The sequence below is a fragment of the Pleurodeles waltl genome, chromosome 4_1, assembly GCF_031143425.1.
Source record: "Pleurodeles waltl isolate 20211129_DDA chromosome 4_1, aPleWal1.hap1.20221129, whole genome shotgun sequence".
In the NCBI taxonomy this organism is placed as follows: Eukaryota; Metazoa; Chordata; class Amphibia; order Caudata; family Salamandridae; genus Pleurodeles; species Pleurodeles waltl.
Genome location: NC_090442.1, coordinates 211,239,185 through 211,262,547, shown reverse-complemented (window position 1 = coordinate 211,262,547; position 23,363 = coordinate 211,239,185). Strand labels below are relative to the sequence as shown.

The window sequence follows — 23,363 nt, the reverse complement described above, 5'->3', positions numbered from 1 at the left end:
TCTTCCTCAACCAGTGGGCTTTTGTCATGTTAGCCTGGTTTTTAATTTTATTTACCAGTTTCAGATGAGTTTGTGTAGTATTTGTAGAGGTTAGAAGTTGAGGTTGTGCCTGTAGGTATTAAATAGGTGTGGAGATACTGGAAGACTGAGTAGTCACTCAGTACCATGACAGGACGATTCAGAAGCCCCCATTCTGATAGATACTTCTGATCGCAGATTGCTCAACTTTAGAATACCCCAGGTGCCAGACTGGAACCCAAATTCTTTCATAGCAGTTGTAGGAAACTGGCCCTTGTTGCAGGTACACTCCTCCCTCACTCACGCTCACTTTTATCCGGATATTGATGCTGGCTTGACTGAGAGTGTGCTGGGATCCTGCTAACCAGGCCCCAGCATCAGTGATCTTTCCCTACAAATGTACCATTGTTTCCTCAATTGGCACACAGATAAGTCCCTTGATAAAGGTACCAGTGATACCAAGGGCCCTGTGGCCAGGGAGGGTCCCGAAGGGCTGCCGCATGTGTTGTGCCACCCTAAGGGACCCCTCACTAAACACATACACACTGCCATTGGAAATTGTGTGTGTTGGTGGGCAGAAAAAGGCAAAGTCGACATGGCATCTCTCTCAGGGTGTTATGCCCACAAAACATTGCCTGTGGCATAGGTAAGTTACCCCTCTAACAGGCCTTAGAGCCCTAAGACAGGGTGCACTATACCACAGGTGAGAGCATTGCTGCATTAGCAGTATGCCCCTACAGTGTCCAAGTCCATTCTTAGACATTGTAAGTGTAGTGTGGCCCTATTAATTATATGGTCTGTCACATCTCCATTATGGCTTCAGTGAATACTGGGATGTTTGGTATCAGTCTTCTCAGCCCAATAAACCCACACTGATGCCAGTGTTGGATTTATTCTAAAAAGCACACACAGAGCATCTTAGAGATGCCCCCCCTGTATTTTACCCAATCCTCTAGTGCAGGATTGACTGGTCTGTGCCAGCCTGCCACTAGCAGACAAGTTTCTGACCCCATGGGGTGAGGGCCTTTGTGCTCCCTGAGGCCAGACACAAAGCCAGCCATGGGCGGAGGTGCTTAACACCTCCCCCCTGTAGGAACTGTAACACCTGGCAGTGAGCCTCAATGGCTAAGGCCTCCTGCTACAGTGCCCCAGGGCACTCCAGCTAGTGGAGCCCCACCCCAGCTAGTGGAGCCCCACTTTTGGCGGCAAGTTCGGCGGGAAACTTAGGAAAAACAAGGAGGGGTGACCACTTAAGCTGGGATCACCCCTAAGGTGTCTAGAGCTAAAGTGATCCTTTCCCTGCAGAATCCTCCATCTTGGTTTGGAGGACATGGACCAATAGGGTTAGGTTTATGTCCCCCTCCCCAATAGAAATTAGACACAAAAAAGGTGTAGCCACCCTCAGGGACAGTAGCCATTGGCTACTGCCCTCTGACCCCTGAAACACCCCTAAATCCAGGATTTAAGGGCCTCCCTGAACCCAGCTCAGGAGATTCCTAGTGACGTAAGAAGAAGAAGGACTGCTAAATTGAGCCCCTAGCAGAGAAGAAAGACGCAAACTGACTCGGCCCCAGCCCTACCTGCCTGTCTCCTGCTTCAAAGAGCCTGCAACAAGAAAGCAACACATCCAGGGGGACCAGTGACCTCTGCCAAGCTCCAGAGGACTGCCATGCAACCCAAAGGACCAAAAACTCCCGTGGACAGCGGCCCTGTCCAAGATGAAACAGCACCACCCCAGATGCGTGAGTCCTGACCACTCTGCACCCGACACCCACGGCCGGTGTCCAGATCCAAACCGACTAGAGAGGATCCCCAAGCGATTCCTAGCAAGTGCCCAGCCTGGGTTGACCTCCCCTGTCCCCCACAACAGCGCCTGCAGTGTGAATCCAGAGGACCCCCCTGACCGCAAAAGCTCCGTACGAAGATACCCGTTGCCTAAAGGTTCACTGCATTCACAGCCCCCTGGCCTTGGGGAACCCGACCTCCGGTGCAGAAACGTTCAGCAGGCAGCCCTCCTACTTGTCCAGCCTGCGGTTTGTTCAAGCTGACCCCCTGGACCTCACCTGCAGCCTCTGAAGGCCACTCCCGCAACAAATTGTCTGTGTTTAAAGTCTTCTGGTGAAACAAATTCTAGGTAAAAATAAAAGCTGAAGAAAACCAATCAGGACTTGTCCTCACCCCACCACTGTCTCTGGTCAGAGAAGTCACAAAGTCATCAAGGTGTCCCTTGGTCTTCTTACAGATGTTTCATTGAGGAGCCAATTCTGCATTTTATCCTGATGAACCAGAGTTTCCCCAGTTCATAGTCAATGCTACTGCAGATCAGGGTTTTTAGGGAGGCCATGTTGTGCACCTTTGTCACTCTTACTGTTCCCTCTGGTGTGTCTTCCTACCCCAATGATCCACAGGGGCCTTCTAGTCAGCTTACATCTGACTGATCTTTCCTTGGCACCATCTGTGTTTGTCAAAGCCTTATTGAGTCCTGGACTGATCTGGGTGGCAACTTCCTCTCTGGCACCACAACCTGTATCTTCACCAGCCCAGATGCCAACTGAGCGGGAATTTCTGATATGGAAGGCCGACTCTGAGCCAAACTCATCTTATTCTTGACTTGGCTCACTTCTCAAATTCATCCCAACACACATTGAGCCCAAGCAGTCAGATTCAGACATGACACTGCCTTATCTGAGGAGCTGCTGTATTGTGCTCCATCAACTTTTCTTCTCAGTCTCAGAACAAAGCTGACCACCATTGGAGATGATGGGGGATATGTTATTGCCCAATGGTGACCTGGCATGTAGACAGATTCCACAGATCCACACCAAGTAACCCTGATTTTTTTGACTCAACATTCTACTCTAGTAAGGCTTGTGGTACAGGCTTGCACTATATGAACCAAAATTCATTCTCCTCAACCCCAAGACAGAATCAAAGAGGATTGAGGCATTCAGGAAACAAATGTTCTCATCGCCCAGCCTACCTTCAGTCAGTGCCACTTGCATTCTCAGACATTATATATACATCCTCTGCGATATGGCAAGTGAGATCTTGCAGACAGTTCTTGAGAAATTTCTGGCCTCCGTGGCTCAAACCATTCGGGATGCAGCTAAATATGTAAATTGTACTGGCCTCAATACCACTGATTGTTTGAGACGGGCTGTTTATACTAGTGTGGTACTCCATCGCCATGCCTGGTTGAGGTCTACGGTCTTTTCCAGAGATGGCCATGGAGCCCTTATGTCTTTGCCATTTTCACAGATCTCTCCTATTTGGTGAGAAGGCTGATTCTGCCCAGGAAGACTTCATTCAAGGAGAGCAGAGCCCATCTGGGTTATTATGATCTTTTGACCTCTGCCAGACAGTTTCTGCAATAGGCAACCCATTTCTTTTTGGGGTTTGAGACTAGGATCACACAGGCAAAATGCAGGTTCCAGGTGGCACAGATCTTCCCAGTTTCACGGACTCCTTCGCAGAAGCTTCCTTTCATTGAAGCCATCCGGAGTGCAGTTCAGGGCCTTCCCTCTGTCACGACGAGTCCAGAACATCAAGGCTATGATCTAATGTTTAAGCCTTGTTCCTAGGTGTAGGAAGTTGGCTCTGTATGCACTATTTAAAAGTAAGGAATAGTATGCACAGAGTCCAAGGGTTCCCCTTAGAGGTAAGATAGTGGCAAAAAGAGATAATACTAATGCTCTATTTTGTGGTAGTGTGGTCGAGCAGTAGGCTTATCAAAGGAGTAGTGTTAAGCATTTGTTGTACACACACAGGCAATAAATGAGGAACACACACTCAGAGACAATTCCAGGCCAATAGGTTTTTGTATAGAAAAATATATTTTCTTAGTTTATTTTAAGAACCACAGGTTCAAATTTTACATGTAATACTTCAAATGAAAGGTATTGCAGGTAAGTACTTTAGGAACTTTGAATAATCACAATAGCATATATACTTTTCAAATAAATCACATATAGCTATTTTAAAACTAGACACAGTGCAAATTTCACAGTTCCTAGGGGGAGTAAGAGTTTGTTAGTTCTTGCAGGTAAGTAAACCACCTACGGGGTTCAAGTTTGGGTCCAAGGTAGCCCACCGTTGGGGGTTCAGAGCAACCCCAAAGTTACCACACCAGCAGCTCAGGGCCGGTCAGGTGCAGAGTTCAAAGTGGTGCCCAAAACGCGTAGGCTTCAATGGAGAAGGGGGTGCCCCGGTTCCAGTCTGCCAGCAGGTAAGTACCCGCGTCTTCGGAGGGCAGACCAGGGTTTTTTTTAGGGCACCGGGGGGGACACAAGTTAGCACAGAAAGTACACCCTCAGCAGCACGGGGGCGGCCGGGTGCAGTGTGCAAACACACGTCGGGTTTCCAATGTAAATCAATGGGAGACCAAGGGGTGTCTTCAGCGATGCAGGCAGGCAAAGGGGGGGGGATCCTCGGGGTAGCCACCACCTGGGCAAGGGAGAGGGCCTCCTGGGGGTCACTCCTGCACTGGAGTTCCGATCTTTCAGGTCCTGGGGGCTGCGGGTGCAGAGTCTTTACCAGGCGTCGGGATCTGGGAAGCAGGCAGTGGCGGTCAGGGGGAGCCTCGGGATTCCCTCTGCAGGCGTTGCTGTGGGGGCTCAGGGGGGGGGGGCAACTCTGGCTACTCACAGTCTCGTAGTCGCCGGGGAGTCCTTCCTGAAGTGTTGTTTCTCCACAAGTCGAGCCGGGGGCGTCGGGTGCAGAGTAGCGAGTCTCACGCTTCCGGCGGGAAACGCAGTTGTCTTGAAGTTGCTTCTTTGGAAACAAAGTTGCAGTCTTGGGTGAACAGAGCCGCTGTCCTCTGGAGTTTCTTGGTCCTTCTAGAGCAGGGCAGTCCTCTGAGGATTCAGGGGTCGCTGGTCCTGGGGAAAGCGTCGCTGGAGCAGTGTCTTTTAGAAGTGGGGAGACAGGCCGGTAGAGCTGGGGCCAAAGCAGTTGGTGTCTCCGTCTTCTCTGCAGGGTTTTTCAGCTTAGCAGTCCTCTTCTTCTTAGGTTGCAGGAATCTGAGTTCCTAGGTTCAGGGGAGCCCCTAAATAAAGAATTTAGGGGTGTGTTTAGGTCAGGGAGGGCAGTAGCCAATGGCTACTAGCCCTGATGGTGGCTACACCCCCTTTGTGCCTCCTCCCAAAGGGAGGGGGTCACATTCCTATCCCTATTGGGGGGATCCTCCATCTGCAAGATGGAGGATTCCTTAAAAGTCAGAGTCACTTCAGCTCAGGTTGCCTTAGGGGCTGTCCTGACTGACCAGTGACTCATCCTTGTTTTTCTCATTATCTCCTCCGGCCTTGCTGCCAAAAGTGGGGCCGTGGCCGGAGGGGGCGGGCAACTCCACTAGCTGGAATGCCCTGTGGTGCTGTAACAAAGGGGGTGAGCCTTTGAGGCTCACCGCCAGGTGTTACAGCTCCTGCAAGGGGGAGGTGATAAGTATCTCCACCCAGTGCAGGCTTTGTTACTAGCCACAAAGTGACAAAGGCACTCTCCCCATGTGGCCAGCAACATGTCTCGAGTGTGGCAGGCTGCTAAAACCATTCAGCCTACACGGGTAGTTGGTTAAGGTTTCAAGGGGCACCTCTAAGGTGCCCTCTGGGGTGTATGTTACAATAAAATGTACACTGGCATCAGTGTGCATTTATTGTGCTGAGAAGTTTGATACCAAACTTCCCAGTTTTCAGTGTAGCCATTATGGTGCTGTGGAGTTCGTGTTTGACAGACTCCCAGACCATATACTCTTATGGCTACCCTGCACTTACAATGTCTAAGGTTTTGCTTAGACACTGTAGGGGCACAGTGCTCATGCACTGGTGCCCTCACCTATGGTATAGTGCACCCTGCCTTAGGGCTGTAAGGCCTGCTAGAGGGGTGACTTATCTATACTGCATAGGCAGTGTGAGGTTGGCATGGCACCCTGAGGGGAGTGCCATGTCGACTTACTCGTTTTGTCCTCACCAGCACACACAAGCTGGTAAGCAGTTTGTCTGTGCTGAGTGAGGGGTCCCCAGGGTGGCATAAGATATGCTGCAGCCCTTAGAGACCTTCCCTGGCATCAGGGCCCTTGGTACCAGGGGTACCAGTTACAAGGGACTTACTTGGATGCCAGGGTGTGCCAATTGTGAAAACAAAAGTACAGGTTAGGGAAAGAACACTGGTACTGGGGCCTGGTTAGCAGGCCTCAGCACACTTTCAAATCAAAACTTAGCATCAGCAAAGGCAAAAAGTCAGGGGGTAACCATGCCAAGGAGGCATTTCCTTGCAATAGGTCTCAGTGAGAGTGGTTCAGAGGCTTCTTGACCTCCAGAACTTGTGTATCCTGCTTGTTTACTATGTCAGGTGGCATATGGTACCTCTGCTGTGGAATCAGAAGTCTAGGAAGGCTTGGCACCAAGGAAACTGATTAAATTGCATCCAGGATTCGAAGGAGGCTGCAACAGATGTGCAGTGGTGGCTGCTTGACCGCAATAGGAACAATAGCCGGCCACACTCCCTACACCACCCAGAGCCAACGGTGGTGGTGGATGCATCATTGCTGGGTTGAGGATGTCATCTGGGAGAGGGGGATATCAGAGGATTCTGGTCTCCAGTTAATACCTCCTCAACCAACTCCACGTCAGTTTTTTGGAGTTGCAGGATATTGGCCTGGCTTTGAAGGAGCTCCTACCATACATCAAGGTGAGGCTGGTATAGGTTCTCATGGACAACACCACCATCGTGTGGTTTTGTAATGAGGATGGAGTGGGTTCCTTTGCCAAGAGGCTTTACACCGACTTTATGTGCCTGGAGGTGGCTGAAGTGTCATGACATGTTTGTGACAGTGAACCACTTGGCAAGATCTTTAAAAACCAAGGCAGACAAGCTCTGGTGGATCACGAAAGCCAGTTGCACCCTGAGGTGTGGCACAGGGCATCTTCCAACACTGTGGAGAACCCTAGCTAGGTCTTTTCACCACTATCAAGAATGTGCAGTGTCAAAACATTTTCAAGTTGGAGATTCCAAGAAGACTCTTTCTGGGAGATGCATTCTAGCTAGAGTGTAGCACGTGACTTTTGTACCCCTTTATGTATCTACCTTTCTGAGCATTAGCATCTATCCTCCAGTCAGGCTACCGCTTCAGGGTGATCTTCTGTCAAAGCAGCAGGGAAAGGTCCTGTGCCTGCTGTTAACTGCAGTCGATCAACCACTCAAGGGTGCACTTCATTCTTCTACAAAGTCAATTTGTGCAGAGAGCTGGGACAAATTTGTGGCCGGGTGTGAAGCTCACAACACAGACCTGTAGCATTTGAACTGGTAGATGTTATATTGTTTGTTAAGTCTATTTCATGTTCATTCCTCTTTCAACGAATTGCTAGGTGCCAGCCAGAACCTGGAAAACTGATTCAGGTATCAATATGATATATGTTTGATTTGAATTGTGGAAGACTGAGTTGGAGAATACGATGTGCTCCAGTCATGTAGAATTGCGACGACTAACAGATAACCATAAAGTAAACTTAGAAAAAACATAGATGACTGTATTTGATACAGGATGCTTTGATCTTCTTTGAAATAATATAAAAACAATAATGAAATGCCTTAAAGTTCATTAGTTGAACACAACACGCTGGTTAAGGTTGTGTCTGATTTTCTTTTTTTTTCTAAGAGAAGAAATCAGATTTAAAAGGAAATTAAGATATAAGACCTTTCAACAATGCAGTCGGACCTCTGTGGATTTTTGTTCCGTATTCTAAGTGCACCTCTGTGTTTGTTTTTGTCTGCTTAGCAGATGTACCCTTGGCAGTGGGCATTATATGGTGCGTTCCCCAAATTTGATTGTCGGGGACAGCTTGAGATGCCCAATTGTTTGAAATTGGGTTCTGGTTGGCAGAGGTGTGTACCCTACCCAAGCAGGGACCACAAGCATAGTTGGGGTAAGTCACAAACACACCTTAAGTCAACCTGTGCACACCCTTTGCTAGCTTGGCACAGAGCAGTCAGGTTTAAATTAAGAGGCAATGTATAATGTTGTTGTGCAACACTTCAAAGAGTAAAACAGTAAAAACACACCCATAAAGATACCATACCTGGCTAGAAAACTAGAGCTTAATTTAATAAATAACACCACAGAACTCCAGTAAGTAGAACTTGAGATATGATTTTTAAAGAATGAACTGTGAAACAGCGCTTAGAAAAAAGAAGCGCCAGCTGGGGAAATCTGGTTGCGCTGGACAAATGTTCAGGCCGACCATGATGGAGCACGTGCAAGCTTTAGGAACCCCGTTGGGACCGCTGAACAAAAGTACCTTAATTCTGATTGTATCATTGTTGAAGATGCGAGGGCAGACTGAAGCGATGTGTCGATGTTGATCCCCGCAATGGAGGCACCGCGTTGATCGTTTACATGCAGTAGTAAAGATGTGGTGATTTTCTCCACGCAGCAGCGGCAATGCTTTGGGTCCGAGATGCGGTGGTTCCAAAGGAGATGCGCCGAGGTTGAACCACGCTGGAGTGGCGATGTATCTACTCCGATCCACAGGAAGGGGGCTGATGCACTGGTTCTGAGCCACGCAACAGGTGTGATGCTCTGGTTCTGATCTGCACGACGACTGTGATGCGTTGATTTGACTGGAACAGCACTTTATACCCACTTACAAGGGCATAGGACTAAATTGGCACCACTTGACAGGGCAAGACTCATAGTTGGCAGTGTCTAGATGCTGTAGTAGGGGAGATGGAAGTCTTGGGTACCCTTGAGACCTCAGGAAACAGGAGGGAAGTCAGCAAGCCTTTGGAGTCACTTTGGTTCTGGGTTGGGAAGATGCAGGTCAATTTCTTCTCACTCCCATCAAGAAGGGCAGCAGGTCAACACAGTAGAGCCGGTGTCCAGAAGAGTGGCAGTCCTTTCAGCACAGCAGTCCTTCTTGCTGGCAGTGTATCCACAGGACCATAAGTGTACTGAGTTGGTGGTGTCTGAGGACCAATACTTATACCCAGTTGTACTTTTGAAGTGGGAGTGACTTTGGAGAGAGGCATTTGAAAGGCACAAAATCCCTGCCCCTCCTTTACTGGATCCAGACTCACTACAGTGGGTTATGCAGCCCTTTGTGTGGGGACAGGACCCAGCCTATTCAGGTGTCAGTGCCTCCCTCCCATCCTATCCACAATAGCCCACAAGGATGTGAATGGACCATCAGTCACACCTAAGCTCCCTTCATGTGTGGCTGTCTAGAAGAGATGCACAAAGCCCAGAAGTCACCCACCCCAGACCTATAATCGGAGGCAGGCAGAAAGCAACAAATGGCTAAAGTAAGAAAATGTCAACTTTCTTAAAGTGGCATTTTCCGAATTACAATTTAAAATCTGACTTTACCGTGAGTTGTAATTTTTAAATTGTGATTCCGGAGACACCAAAGTTTGGAAGTCCCCTCTATACCCAATTGGAAATTCCACTTATAAAATGTAATAAGGTAATCCTAATGTTATCCTATGGGAGAAATAGGCCTTACAGTAGTGAAAAACAAATTTGAGTTTTTCACTACTAGTACTACTAGTACATGTAAAAGCTTAAAAGTACATGTCCTCCTTTTTAAAGACACTGCTCCCTACTCTTGTGCTGTCCAAGGCCTACCTTAAAGGTGACTTAAACGTATTAAAAATGTAAGATTGGGCCTACCAAGATGTTTAACCTATCAGGTCAACATGGCAGTTTAAAACTACATCACCGGGCTCTGCAAAGGCAGGCCTGAGACTTATTTGAAGGACTACTTAAGTAGGTGAAACAATCAGTGGTGTGCAGGCCCACTAGTAGCATTAAAGACCCTGGGCACAGATAGTGCACTTTTCTAGGGACTTTTAAGTAAATTGAATATGCCAATTGTGGATATGCCAATATTACCATGTTTTAAGCAGAGAGAACATGCGCTTTAATGTTTCAGCAGTGGTAAAGTGCCTAGAGTCCTAAAGCCATCAAAAAGGAGGTCATCAACACTGGAGGTTGGAAGGCAAAAAGTCATGGGAAACCACACCAAGGATGCCAGGTCTAACAGCAGTTAATAGGGCCTAGCTAGTTCGTCTGTAATTTTACCACATTTGGATCTCAATTTGGTCCTGACTTTCCTGGTGTGTCTTCCCTTCTAGCAATGCACAGCTACTCACTATTTCTATTGACTCTAAATACTGCCTTCTTTGTCAAGATTACTTCAGCTCCTCCAGTGAATGAGCTGCGAGTACTCGTGTGCAGCTGCATTCCACCACCTTTTCCCCAGATAAACTAGCGTTGAGGACCAGGGCAGCCTTTTTGCCAAAAGTCATGACTTTTTTGCATGTTGTGCAATCCATTACCCTCCCGGCGTTCTTGGCTCCACTTCACCCCTTGAAAGATTAAGAGAGACTCTATTGCCTGGACCCCAAAAGAGCCTTAAGTTTTTACATCCACTGCACTAAAGACCATTAGGTGGGCAACCAGCTTTTTGTGTAGTTCTCTGGGACAAAGTACTGAACGGCGACCCACGAAAATGCTTTGTCAAGGTGAAGAATCCTCTGCATTCAAACCTGCTATGCAGTGGCCAAGAATCAGCTTCCAGAAGGACTGAGGTCAAGGCAACTACCACTGCAGTGGCACTCAAAGTGTCTGTTCTCAAAATCTGTCAGGCCTCAACATGGATGTCAGTGAACACATTCTTAAAGCACTACTGCCTTGACTGTTCTGTGGATGGTTTATTTTTTTCATCTAAAACATTTGTGTCCCAACTTCGAATCTGCAGACTGGTTCAAATGAATGGTTTTCTGCTCAGTATCCGAGGTCCCCAAAAGAGTTAAGAAAGAAACTGATGTTGTGCAAAAAGGTGGTGCTTATATGCTGCTCTGCACTGTCACTGCCAGGGTGGAACAGTCATTGCAGAGCCCCACAGTGCCACATGCCGACGTGCAGAAGCTCTTCTGTGAAATTTGTTTGCTGCCTGGATATGTTCTACAAGTATATAAAGTATCCACCAAAAAGGGTGTTACCCAAGGTAAGTAAGTTGTTCTTCAGGGGAAATGGTTTTAAAAGGAGTCATTGTGTCACATAGATCTGCTGGAGCTCAAGATGGATCATCTTTTCTTAAAGCCCCTTAGGCTGCTCAGCGGGGATTAAAACAATAGTTGAGTAATCTTAAGGAACCTCTTTAGGGAAATTCAGGGCATCTCTTGGTAATACTAAAGAAGAAAGCTACCACTTTTAGTAGGATCATAACTGTAGTAAAGAAATATAAAGTGTCTTGTGCGACAATGTTATAAGCCAACTTCTACACAGGTGTGGAGAACATCAGCTTGACTTTTATTAGGGACTTAGGAAATGCAGAACGTTAATGTTGTAATATTGTTGTAATGATGAATACCTATGTATATTAGCATATTAACCTATTATGTAAACACTGTTTTACGTAGTTAACTAACTTAAATCCTACATGACTAATCCTTACAAGTATGTTTATATTTCATTAGTACGAGTGTAATGGTGCGCTCCTAGGCTCTCCTGTAGAATGTTAGCTAATGGTACGACCAGGAGTGCATCTTAGAATGTTGGTGAGAAGAGTGTACAGAGAAGAAAAGGAGCTGTCAAGTGAGGAGGTGTTTTGCAAGGAGTACGTTCAATAAACTGGTCAACTACTTCTATTGGTTGTGAGTTATTACAGAAGAACTTTTGGCGACGAGGATGGGATACTGCGCAGGGGCAGTGAAGACTCCTTGCCCCTGATCTGTTCAACACCTCAACGAGATACTGTATTCAGCTCGTGTATATCTGGGAAGGTACGGTCTGAATTTGCCCATCAGTGACTGTTCGGGTGTGATAATTGGATAAGGTTAATCAGGACAAACCTTGGTGAGGGCAGGAGTACCTGTGGGAGCTGGGACAGCGCTGTAGAAAGTGAAGTCTTCTACCCCATGAAGATTCTGTGTGGTGTATGCGATAGGCACTACTAAGGCTGTATCGGTATGAGGAAGACAGGTATTTTTCACACTGTGGGAAGTGCGGAGCGGAAGGATTGAGGACGGTGCCCCCCCCCCTCTTGCCGTGTCGACTGAAGGGGATACGGTGTGTGCATAATTGAGCATGAGTTCTCCCGACTACTGAAGTATTGGGAGAACCGCGCAGAGGCAGTTGTTCGGTGTCCTAGCGGTGTCATTACAGCGTTGAGGGAAGTGTGATCACCGGAAGGGATCTGCCCTACCAGTTTCCCCGTGCCAGAGCCGCGTGAGGAGAAACCGACCTTTGAGGCTGTGTCGAGCATGCGATCACCGGGAGGGATCTTCCCTACCAGTTTCGCCGCGCCAGAGCCGCGTGAGGAAAAACCGACCTTTGAGGCTGTGTCGGCGCGGTGTGCGCGCAACATGGTGCATTAACGTGCAGGATTCTCTTTGTGTGTTTCTCTCTCATCGTGCCTACCGGAGCCCGTTGGGAATCTGAGCCCAACTTTGGAGGCGCGAGGAGCTTACCTTGTGAGAGTCCCGATCAAGCAGCATGAAGAAGCGTTGAGAGTTCATAGCAACAGGACCCCACAGTTGTAAAAACTGCTTTAGTGATTTCTTCAGCCCAAGGAACACGGAAGACAGGAACTGAGTTTCTGTCAAAATAAAAGTCCTGTCTGTTGAAACTTGGATCGCTTTCATAATAAGAGTTTTTGTTTTTAAATGATCTAATTCCTGTATTAACAGCATGTTGGTATAAACCTGTGCATGAGGGCTGTAAAGTAGTGAGAGTACAATTAGTAAGTTACTGTCTGAGATTGTATTGTTAGTGTTGATACAGTACATATTTGGGGAGGAAAATAATAATAATAAAAAAATTTTAAAAAAACACGTTCAGGCTAGCCATTACATTATTGAGTGAGACCTACTACAAAGGGAATGGCAGCAGCAGGGATGTCCCAACCTCCTCCGTTCCTTAATGAAATAGGTGAACCGATGTTACCCTGGAAAGAGTGGTCTAAACTGTTTGAATCATATCTGATTGCTATAGGGGGGGAAAAGTTCACGGCATTAAGGAAACAACATATACTGCTACATAATCTAGGAATACATGGAAGGAAGGTGTATGAAAGTTTGACTGATGCAGAAGATGATAGTGAGGATGGTGGAGAAAAATTTTATGTGTTCCAACAAACACTTGCTAAATTGGAATGTCATTTTGGTCACAAAATCAATATTGTCCTGGAAAGGCATAGATTCTTTTGCAGAGTACAGGGCAAAGAAGAAAAAGTAGCCACTTATATTGCCGCCTTGCGGGGATTAGCTCATACTTGTGATTTTGAGAGCTTGGAGGATTCATTGATACGTGACCAATTGGTGAGGTGCACAAGTAGTCCAAGGGTACAGGAAAAACTCCTCACACATAACCCCTCTCTTAAAGAAGCTGTGGACATAGCTAAAAGTATTGAGCACACGATGGAGTGTATGAAGGAAATCAAATATTCGCCAGAGGTAGAAGGGGTGAAGGAAATCAAAAGTTGTAATAATTTAGATGAAAGTGTGGTCAATAAGGTTGAGGATTCAATTTTATCAACCACACCAATGAAAAAAAATCTAAGTGAAGATATATCAAAAGGGAAGTGTTTCAGATGTGTGAATCCCAATCACCTGGCTAACAGTCCCCTTTGTCTGGCGCGCAACTGTTTATGCAGGAAATGTGGTGCCAAGGTGCACTATGCACGGGTGTGTAGGAATGATAAAAGCATGAAAAAAAAAACTAATAAGGTGGAAGAGGTCATTGATTTAGGTAGTAAATTTATACTGCAAGTCAAGGCAAGTCATGGGAGGGAACCCCTTAGCAACAATTATCCATTGTGCAACATCAAACTTGATGGTATTGAGGTGGAAGCGTACGCGGATTCATGCTCACCATACACATTCATGAATTACCAAACCTTTGTTGATAATTTTCATGACCAGGGGTACAAATTGAACACGGCTAATATAAGACCTGGAGGATATAACAATGATCCTATACCACTTAAAGGGATGTTAGAACTGGACATTACATTCAAGGATAGGCACACCAAGGGAGTAGTGTATATCACAGAGAAAGGATCAAACTTATTAGGGTGGAAACACCAAAAGGATCTTGGAATCAAACTGGATCCTAACAGCAAGGAACAAGTGTTGTTAGTAGACTTGCAAGAAATTAGTGAAGGCATTAGTGAAGGATTTCCCAAGCTGTTTGAAGATAGACTGGGTTTATTGAAAAATTTCCAGCACAAAATTAAACTCAAGGAGGGTGCTACACCTGTAGTACACAAGTGCAGGACTGTTCCGTACTTAATGAGGGAACCCCTAAAAGAAGAATTGGAGAAACAAGTTAAATCCGGAGTTATTGAACCAATTGAGTGCTCCTTGTGGCTGGCACCCAGAGTGGTCACTAGGAAACCTAACGGCAGAGGCATTCGTCTATGTGTAGATTTGAGGGATTTGAACGCTAATATATGGGTGGACAGGTTCCCCTTACCCAAGATAGACGAGATGGTGAGCATGTTAGGGGCAGCCAGATATTTTAGCGTAATTGATTTATCGTCCGCTTACCACCAAGTGGAATTACATCCATCTTCACGCTCACTCACATCCTTTATCACTCCGTTTGGGGCATTTAGATATCGCCGGATGCCCTTTGGTCTTGCTTCAGCGGCAGCGGTGTTTCAAAGAATTATGCAAACCATATTGCAGGGAATTAAGCAGATTATGTGCTTCCAGGATGACATATTAGTGTATGGAAGTACGGAGAGTGAACACAATTCCATTTTAAGAGAAGTATTCAAAGCCCTTGATGATGCAGGCATGACAATTAGAAAGGAAAAGTGCCAACTAGGAGTGGAGTCGGTGGAATACTTGGGGCATAGGATAAGTAAAAACGGGGTAGAACCTAAATGCGATCTTGTTGTGGCAGTGAAGGAAGCCCCAGCCCCAACTGATAAAGAGGAATTGAGATTGTTCTTAGGGTTAGCTGAGTTTATGTCTAAATTTGTTCACAATTTAGCGGTGGTCACGGCCCCCTTGAGAGCATTATTAAGGAAGAATGCACCTTTTGAGTGGAGTGATGAGTGTCAGGTTGCATTCGTACAAGTCAAGGATGCCATAGTCCATTGCCCTACGTTCGGGAACTTTGATCCCACTAGGAAAACATGGCTTACCACGGATGCTAGTGGGAAAGGTCTTGGTGCCACCTTATCTCAGTGTATTGACGGGCAGGAAAGGATCGTGGCGTTTGCATCCAAGTCATTAAGGGAGGCAGAACTCAACTACTCTACGATTGAAAGAGAAGCGCTGGCGTGCTTCTGGGCCATTAACCACTTCAAGTTTTTTCTGTGGGGTTTGCCTTTCTTGGTTAGGACGGACCACAAACCCCTAATTTCTTTGTTCACCATTAAAGGTAAAGACCATGCCACACCACGTATTGCAAAATGGATCATGGGGCTAGAAGCCTTTAATTTTGATATGCAATACGTTCCAGGAAAAAGGAATATTATAGCAGATTGTCTGTCTAGGCTACCCAGAGAGGAGAGGCAAAACGAAATGGAAGAGACCCTTGAACCAGTGCTCTATGTAGAGCTATCAGGCATAACCAAGGAAGAATGGGTTACAGCCACTAATGAGGATCAGGTTATACAAGCCTTGAAAAGTAAAATAAGGAGTGGGTGGCCTGAGAGACTACAACCGATCGATGAGGAACTCAAGGGGTATTGGGAGGTGCGTGATGAGCTACATATAGCCAATGACTTAGTTATGAGAGGTGAACGAATCGTTCCTCCCAAAGTGTTGTGGGAAAAACCTATAGCTCTGGCACACGAGGGACACCTAGGTAGAACTTTAACCAAAAATAAACTTCGAGCTTCATACTGGTTTCCCACCATGGACAGGTTGGTGGAAAGTACTGTTCGGGAGTGTGTCCTTTGTGCAATGAGTGATAAAACCAAGGTTACGCACAGGTCCCCTTTGTCTCCCGTCGAGGTTCCCACCAAACATTGGGACAAGTTAGGGTTGGACATCCTGGGACCCCTCACATGTTTGGGATCGAGAGCAAGGTTCATGTTCGTTTTAGTCGATTATCATACACACTGGGTGGTGACAAAAGCTGTTCATAATGTGACGACACAAGAGGCAATAGCATTTCTGAAAGAAGCCTTTACCAGAGAAGGTATTCCTAGCACTATTGTGACAGACAATGGGGTGCAGTTCACTTCCGGAGCCATGGCAGAGTTTTTAAGAAACAGTGGGATACAACATTTCAGGTCAGCACTGTACAACCCGAGGGCTAATGGTCTTGTGGAGAGGGTTAACAGGATGGTCAAAGAGTGTTTACAGTTAGCTAGCATGTCGCGAGAGCCAGGAGAGAGCGCGATTGAGCGAATGTTATGGTCATACCACACCACCCCTAATTTGGTCACAGGAGTATCTCCCTTTGTTTCTCTTAAGGGTAGGCAACCGGGAACCAAATTAAACCCCAATTGGTTGAAGGGGGGAGAACCTGTTTTGGTTCAGCGTAAGGAAGTGCTGGCAAGAGTAGAGAAGAGTCAGAGAAAGTATCAGGAGTGGTATAACAACAAATATGGTACTAGGAGAAAACAATGGAAGGTGGGTCAGTGGGTCAAAGTGAGACTTCCAGAATCCATTCGAAAGGGAACGAGCAAGTTCTCGGAACCGTTACGAATTGTGAGATTACATAAAAACGTGGTAACTTTGGAAGATGGTCGGGTATGGAGCATGGATCGCATATCTGCTATCCAGGACAGCCAACCGGATAAGGAACAGGAGAGAATCGGAGAAGGAAGCAATACCATTCCCGGGAGAACCCAGACTGATTTTCCCAGGAGAAAGACTCCTCCAGCATGGCACAAGGACTATGTCCTACGACAATAAACAATATGATGAACCATTCTCCCTTATGTATTGGAGGGAAAGGGGAAGTGTTGTAATATTGTTGTAATGATGAATACCTATGTATATTAGCATATTAACCTATTATGTAAACACTGTTTTACGTAGTTAACCAACTTAAATCCTACATGACTAAATCCTTACAAGTATGTTTATATTTCATTAGTACAAGTGTAATGGTGCGCTCCTAGGCTCTCCTGTAGAATGTTAGCTAATGGTACGACCAGGAGTGCACCTTAGAATGTTGGTGAGAAGAGTGTACAGAGAAGAAAAGGAGCTGTCAAGTAAGGAGGTGTTTTGCAAGGAGTACGTTCAATAAACTGGTCAACTACTTCTATTGGTTGTGAGTTATTACAGTTAAGATGCCACATTTAAGTGTCAGTGTTTCAGATGTCATAGCAAATAACTTTTGCTGTACAGGTCAAAGGCCTTTCTCAACGTCCATGAGATGCTGGCAATTTTTTTGAACTACCTGTGTACATTATTTCTTAGGGACAAATCTGTTTTAAGTTTAACCTAAGCTCTCTCCCTACAGTTTGTTTCCTTACCCTGCCACTCCAGTAGAAAGGTCCCTTAACACAATGGAAAGGGCTCTATAGTAGTGGTGAATCAAGACGAAAGAGATTACATAGCCTAGCTAATTGTTTTTCTGGTATGGTTTCACCCATAAAGCCATGGCCAAGTCTAATCATTTCTTAACTTTGTAGATCACATCATGCATAATACATTGGTACAAAAAAGCAGGCCTTACTTTCAAGAAAACCCAGGGCTTATATATTGTACATGTGGAAAGGTGGCTAGTTAAGCCTATCTCACAAATATCTCCATTGATGATATATATAGAGTAATTTACCTGGAGATCGCTGCAGAGTTAGATGCTTGCATGGGCCAAGTAACATTGCAAATACTGCTTAATTATTAAATGATTGTCTGGTTCATCTCCCTTTGGGATGGAGATGAGCTTCCTATTCTATTCACTGTTAATGAATATCAGTAAAGATCCCATGATGGTGAAGGTATGGTAATATACTTGTAATCCTAGTTCTCATTCAAGAGAATCGTCACTCAATTCATGAACAATCCACCCACTTTCCTGGGAAACCCTAAGAGCAGAGCTAGGTGGCTAGCCCATCCGTATGGCCCTAAGGCCTCATTGATGTTTTAAAATGAGCTGTTAGTCAGTGACCTTTGGATTGATTGGCCAACCAGGGGTTTAAAGGTGCATGCTAGTTTTTGTCTCCCTGCAATGTTGTGCAGTTTTTTGATCCATGTCATTCGTTTTAAAATTTAAATAGGAAACATTATGAAAGTTCACATTTTCTGTTCATAGAGTGTTAAGATAAAGGTTTACTTTAAAAAATGTGCACAGACACTTTATTGTTGGTTAACTGTTCAAGCATCCCACACAAAGGTGCAGCAACTCATTCTTCATGAATTAACTGAACATTCCATGACCAAGAACTATGGTTGCAAGCAAGTACATCTTCATGGAGGGATGATCTGAGCCATTCACTGATGTGGCTCTACCTTTATTTGTATTAGTTATGTCTTAGCTGTCATCAACCCTCAACACTACCCATCATATCTTTCTGAACTTCTGTCCCCTCTGTACACCTGCCCCATAATTGTTTAGTGTAGTGAAAATGCTTTGTGGCAGTAATGTATCTGTCCTACTGGAAAAGGCTAGCTTTTAGTGTTTGCTCTAAGTAGTGACGTGTGACATATTTAATGGCTAATCACTTATTCATAATACTTTGGTTCTCTCTATCTATTTTGTTGTGTTTTTGCAGTCGAATCACATTTTTTTACTGTTTTTGAATCTGTGTGCTTATTTTTGCTAACTGGCTTGTTTTCTGTTTTTTGCAAAAGATGTAAAATTCTCTACTTACACCAGTGTTGTCTATTTGTTGTCTTTTTAAGCTATCCCTGATACCTCTCCAGAGGAAACGATTGAGAATGGCCAGCCGCGCATGGCTTCTCCTCTAATGCTCATTGAAGGGTTTCTCTCAGCTCTCACCAGTACCAATAAGGATGGTCGAGTGATCATCAATAAACAGGGTAACTAAAATATCTAAACAACATCTAATGTTCAAGTAATACTTTCATGTATTTATTTCACAGGTTTTTGAGCATTGTACCAGGTTTGTTTACTCGCTTTTGTGCTAAGAGGCTGTACGCCTTACACATTTTGGCAGTTTGATTTGAAATCTTGCAAGACATCATACTGTAGCATTAGAATTGCAGCAGTTCATTGTTTTGGAACTCTTTGGAGTGTCTTTATAAAATACAATGTTTCATTTACCAGAAGCTGTGTGATTTGTCACAACCTTTTTTTGCTTAAAAAAATAATAATTTAATTTAAATCAACTTCTTTGAAAACTGTTTTCTCCTTTCTGATTAGCCACCCATCACCCCTCCCGTATGTCCTCGCACATGTGGTTGGTTCCCCCTGCCTCTTTTTATCTTAATATCGCAGCACATCACTCTGGCTTCAATCTCTTTCTCTTTGGGGTTGTCTCTTCTTTTTACTGCCTTACTGTGTATGCCTTCCATAGAAAGTCTTTAGCATGAATAACTAGATAGGAAGTAGGTTATTCACTGGAGTGTGTGGCAACTGTGGTTAACAAAAGTGTTTAACCACTGTTGTGACATTACCCAGGAAAAGTGCTTGCATCATCTTCATTCCTCTACCCCACCCGGGTCTCCAGAGACCTGAGTGCGGCGATAAAAAGGTGGTTGGTGGTGAACGTGGGCGACACCAGTGCCTACACCATTTGCCGTGTCCCCTGCCAGAGTGAGTCTCCTTGCAGACCCATGCTGAGAGGAAATCTGAAGACCACCTGACAAGTGGCTGCCGGCGCAGTGCGACTTTGGGCTGGCAAGGGATGGGTGTGCAGAAGCCAGGCATTTCATTTTGGCAAATCTGCTTGGAGGGGAGGGGCCTAGAAGTGGGCTGGGCATATGCAGAGGGTTGTGTGGGTGGCAAGAGACCAGGTATTATTTTATATATATATTTGCAGCTGGGTGGGGTATGTTTTTTCACAGAGTCATAGGGGCAGGTGATAGGAGGTCAGTTATTTATGTATTCATTTATTTACCTTTTTGATTTTCTTTTGCTTATTATATATCTTCCCCAGTACTCCTCTGCCCCGCTTATTGTTATTTACCCTGAGGTTCTAAGTGACATCATAAACATCTCAAGCTTTGATGTCATTGTCACATTGTCTGTTTGATTCCACTTGCAAGGGATAAATAACGTTTCCTTTAGTCCCCTTTATTCACAGTTACTCATCTATAATTCTCTGTTTAAAGAACAGATTTCGTTAACAGCTACTCTTACTACATCACTGCTGTATACTTTTAAAATTTACTTTATTAATCGCTGCTTGATTACATTTTTTTAATTGTGTTTCCTGGCCTGATTTGATCTGCAGTTTTTATGGATGATATTTCAAAATATGTTTTTACTTAATGAATTCACTTAATTCACTGTTCATTAACTATTTATACACAAAATATTAATGCTGTTTGAGTTTTCAAATCCTTCTGCTTTATTTTCTGAGTTTTTCTTCAGGTTCTAGCTGAATCTTTTTCTGTTTTTAAATGTTTTACATTGATAGTGTCCATTGTAGCTCAGCTATGTTTTAAGTAGAACTATTTTCAGTTTGCCGTACCTATAGATTGTCCTCTTTTACTCAACCATCCTGTTCTTAACATTGAAATTACTTAAACTTGTCCCCTTCACTACTTTTTCCCTTCTTCCTAATCATAAGCATTATGCTAAATCTTTCTCTGTTCTTAATTTTCAATCAATTGCATTCAATTTAACAGATCCCAATCCTAAATTTAACTGAATATAATAGATTCCTTTAAATAATTGAAATGTTACCTTAACATTTTGGGCCTGATTTGATTTCTGTGGACAGGTTACTCCATCACAACAGTAATGGATATCCCGTCCGCCGACATCTAAGTCCCATAGGAAATAATGGGCTTTTTATTCGGCAGATGGCGTATCTGTCACTGTTGTGACGGAGTAACACTTCCTCTGAAATGTAAATCAGGCCCTTTGTTATAATTGTTTTTTTACATCTGTTAGCAGTTTTCTGAAAGAGCAACATCGAAAACCCAAGGCAAGCAAAACAGTGTTACATGTGCTCTTGGTTCCCTTAACATTGCATCGCCTTGTCATTCCATTATGGGCCTCAGTTAGCCTGCCCCACCCCAGCCCTATTCACCACATATTCAACCATTTAATCATCCATAGTCCGTTTATGCATTCCCAGCCAATCCATTACGATAGCCCAGCATCTGGAGGTTCTCTTATATTTTCAACCCAATCCCTCCAAGTCACCAAATCCTCAGGCACCGGTCTGGTCCCAGGATGCTTGTTTCAGGGAGGACATGCCTTGGCAGTTCGGGCTGGACTGTTCCCATTGGGAGCAGGGTCAAGACTGATTTGGATATGGCTGGGTCCAAGCTTGGGTGGCATGGTGAGTAAAAGAATGATGGATTAAACCCAGATCTGTGACACTGGGTGAGTGTTTGACAAGTTTCAGCACTCCGTCCATCATCCGTTTGTGTTCCTAAAAATGATCCAGTCCTATATCATAAACAGATAACAAAATGTCTACCTCCATACCTACCTGCACCTTTCTCGAAAAAGGTTGGTGTTACCCAAGCTTTAACAATTAACTTTCTTTTATTCCATGTGTACTGTGCCTTCTCTTCCTAAGTTTATAAACTTTTTAAATCTTATCTGTAACAGCTAGGGCAAAGACACCCATGTTATCCTTTAAGCTGGAAGTCTGTAAATCATAGGGACATTAGCACCTACAAAATGCAGGCTGGGAGTTAGCAACTGGATACTAAAAATGCTCCTGAAGCTATATACCTCTAAAATGAAATAATGAAAACCTATGAGCCAAATATAGACTGGCTGATAGAGACTGGGTTGCTCACAATGACATCAACAAAAGTAAAGACATTGAGGATGATCACGGACTCTAAACTTTCACTCAAAATGCAGGCCAGCAAAAGGACAAAAGCACATTCAACGTGATGAAAAAATTACATTAGATTTTCCATTACCTAGGGTGCTCATGTGAGTTCAAGACTCAGCAACCCTAGTACTGTTACACCTAGTCTGGGCCAGCAGACTTTGCATTGGGCCCACAAAATGTCTAATCAACAAATTTCAATGAATCTCACTGCCAGACAGGTTCGTAGTCGAAACAGACATGAGTGCTTCACCCCTGCTGTCAAGGCCCAGCATTGGTACTTATGACCAGTGTACATTGTTCAAGCACATAAGTATAGATATTATAATGTTTATGCATTAACTGAAGATACCCAAAACAAAGAACTGAGATACTGAGTGATTAAGTCATGTTAAATGTGCGATTGGGACCCTGCCAAACTTTATGAAAGGCATATGAGTGCCACTTTCTCTGTCCTTAGCGCTTTGTGAGTGCTTGATGTATATAAGTTCAAATGCCTTAGGTGTCTTGCTACTTTCCCTGTTCCACCTTCTTTGATATTAGGTTTCTTAGGTTGTTGCTATCTAAGCTGGACAAATGGTGCGGTTTAGTGTGAATATGGTAGCCACTTGCTTCTCTTATTGCTAGACTTTTGCACAAGAAATAGCCTCGAAGTAGCATGCTGATTGTTTCTTTTCCTTTATTTTTCCGACTAATCCCAGGAACAGTGGGCCAGAGCAGCCTGAAATTTCTCCTGCTCAATCCAGCTGTACATTTTGCAGAGGTGCTGAAGGAGTGTCGCTCTGTTATCATAGCAGGAGGAACCATGCAGCCGGTAAGGGAGTTGATGGTTTTGCATCTTCATGTGGTTTTGTCGTCTCTCCATATTGCAGTTAAATGGCTGTGTTCTGTGGATAACCACATCGCAATGAGGAATGCAAATCATTTACTGCTGTTCTGCTCTCAGGACTATAAAAAGCTAAATCTAGAAGAGCACTGGTACTTTAAAATTCTTTGAAATGATCCCTAGTATGTAATGAGATGTATATGGACAAGGCCTCTATATGTACTTCTGTTTTTCCCCGTCTTTCACGAAGGCTGCAGGTATTGGCTTCTTTGACATACCTGCTTGTTTGTGCTGTTATTTTCCTTCCTGTTCATTGTATGCTGTTCACGACGGATTCCAAGCAGTGCATTGTATGTGGAAAGTAGTTCTTAATGGGTGACCCTCTCTAAGCATGTGTTCCATGTTTAGGGACTATTGGTCCATTGAGTTACTTAGATTGTACTGGAATTCATTCAAGATTGCTACAGATTTGTCTCATGTTTGTGAAGATGAAGGAACATGGACCGAAGAACACCATGGGCTTTGTTGTGGGACAGAAGCTGTCACAACTAGTGAAGAGGAATTAGTGACCACATGTGGTCCCCGGGGTAATACGAATTATTAGTACCGATTAGAGGGCTGGCACCTCC

The 23,363-nt window shown here is 44.7% G+C and overlaps 1 protein-coding gene across 2 annotated transcripts in view; it reads left to right on the top strand.

The window, feature by feature from the left end:
* The window catches only part of DDX11 (DEAD/H-box helicase 11), a 593,235-nt gene that overhangs the window by 403,086 nt on the left and 166,786 nt on the right, over positions 1-23,363 (top strand). For both annotated transcript variants that reach the window (XM_069228147.1, XM_069228146.1), the window contains 2 exons: positions 18,829-18,966; positions 22,610-22,722. In XM_069228147.1, coding sequence (XP_069084248.1) covers positions 18,829-18,966; positions 22,610-22,722 — 251 coding nt within the window. The remainder of the gene's footprint in view (positions 1-18,828; positions 18,967-22,609; positions 22,723-23,363) is intronic.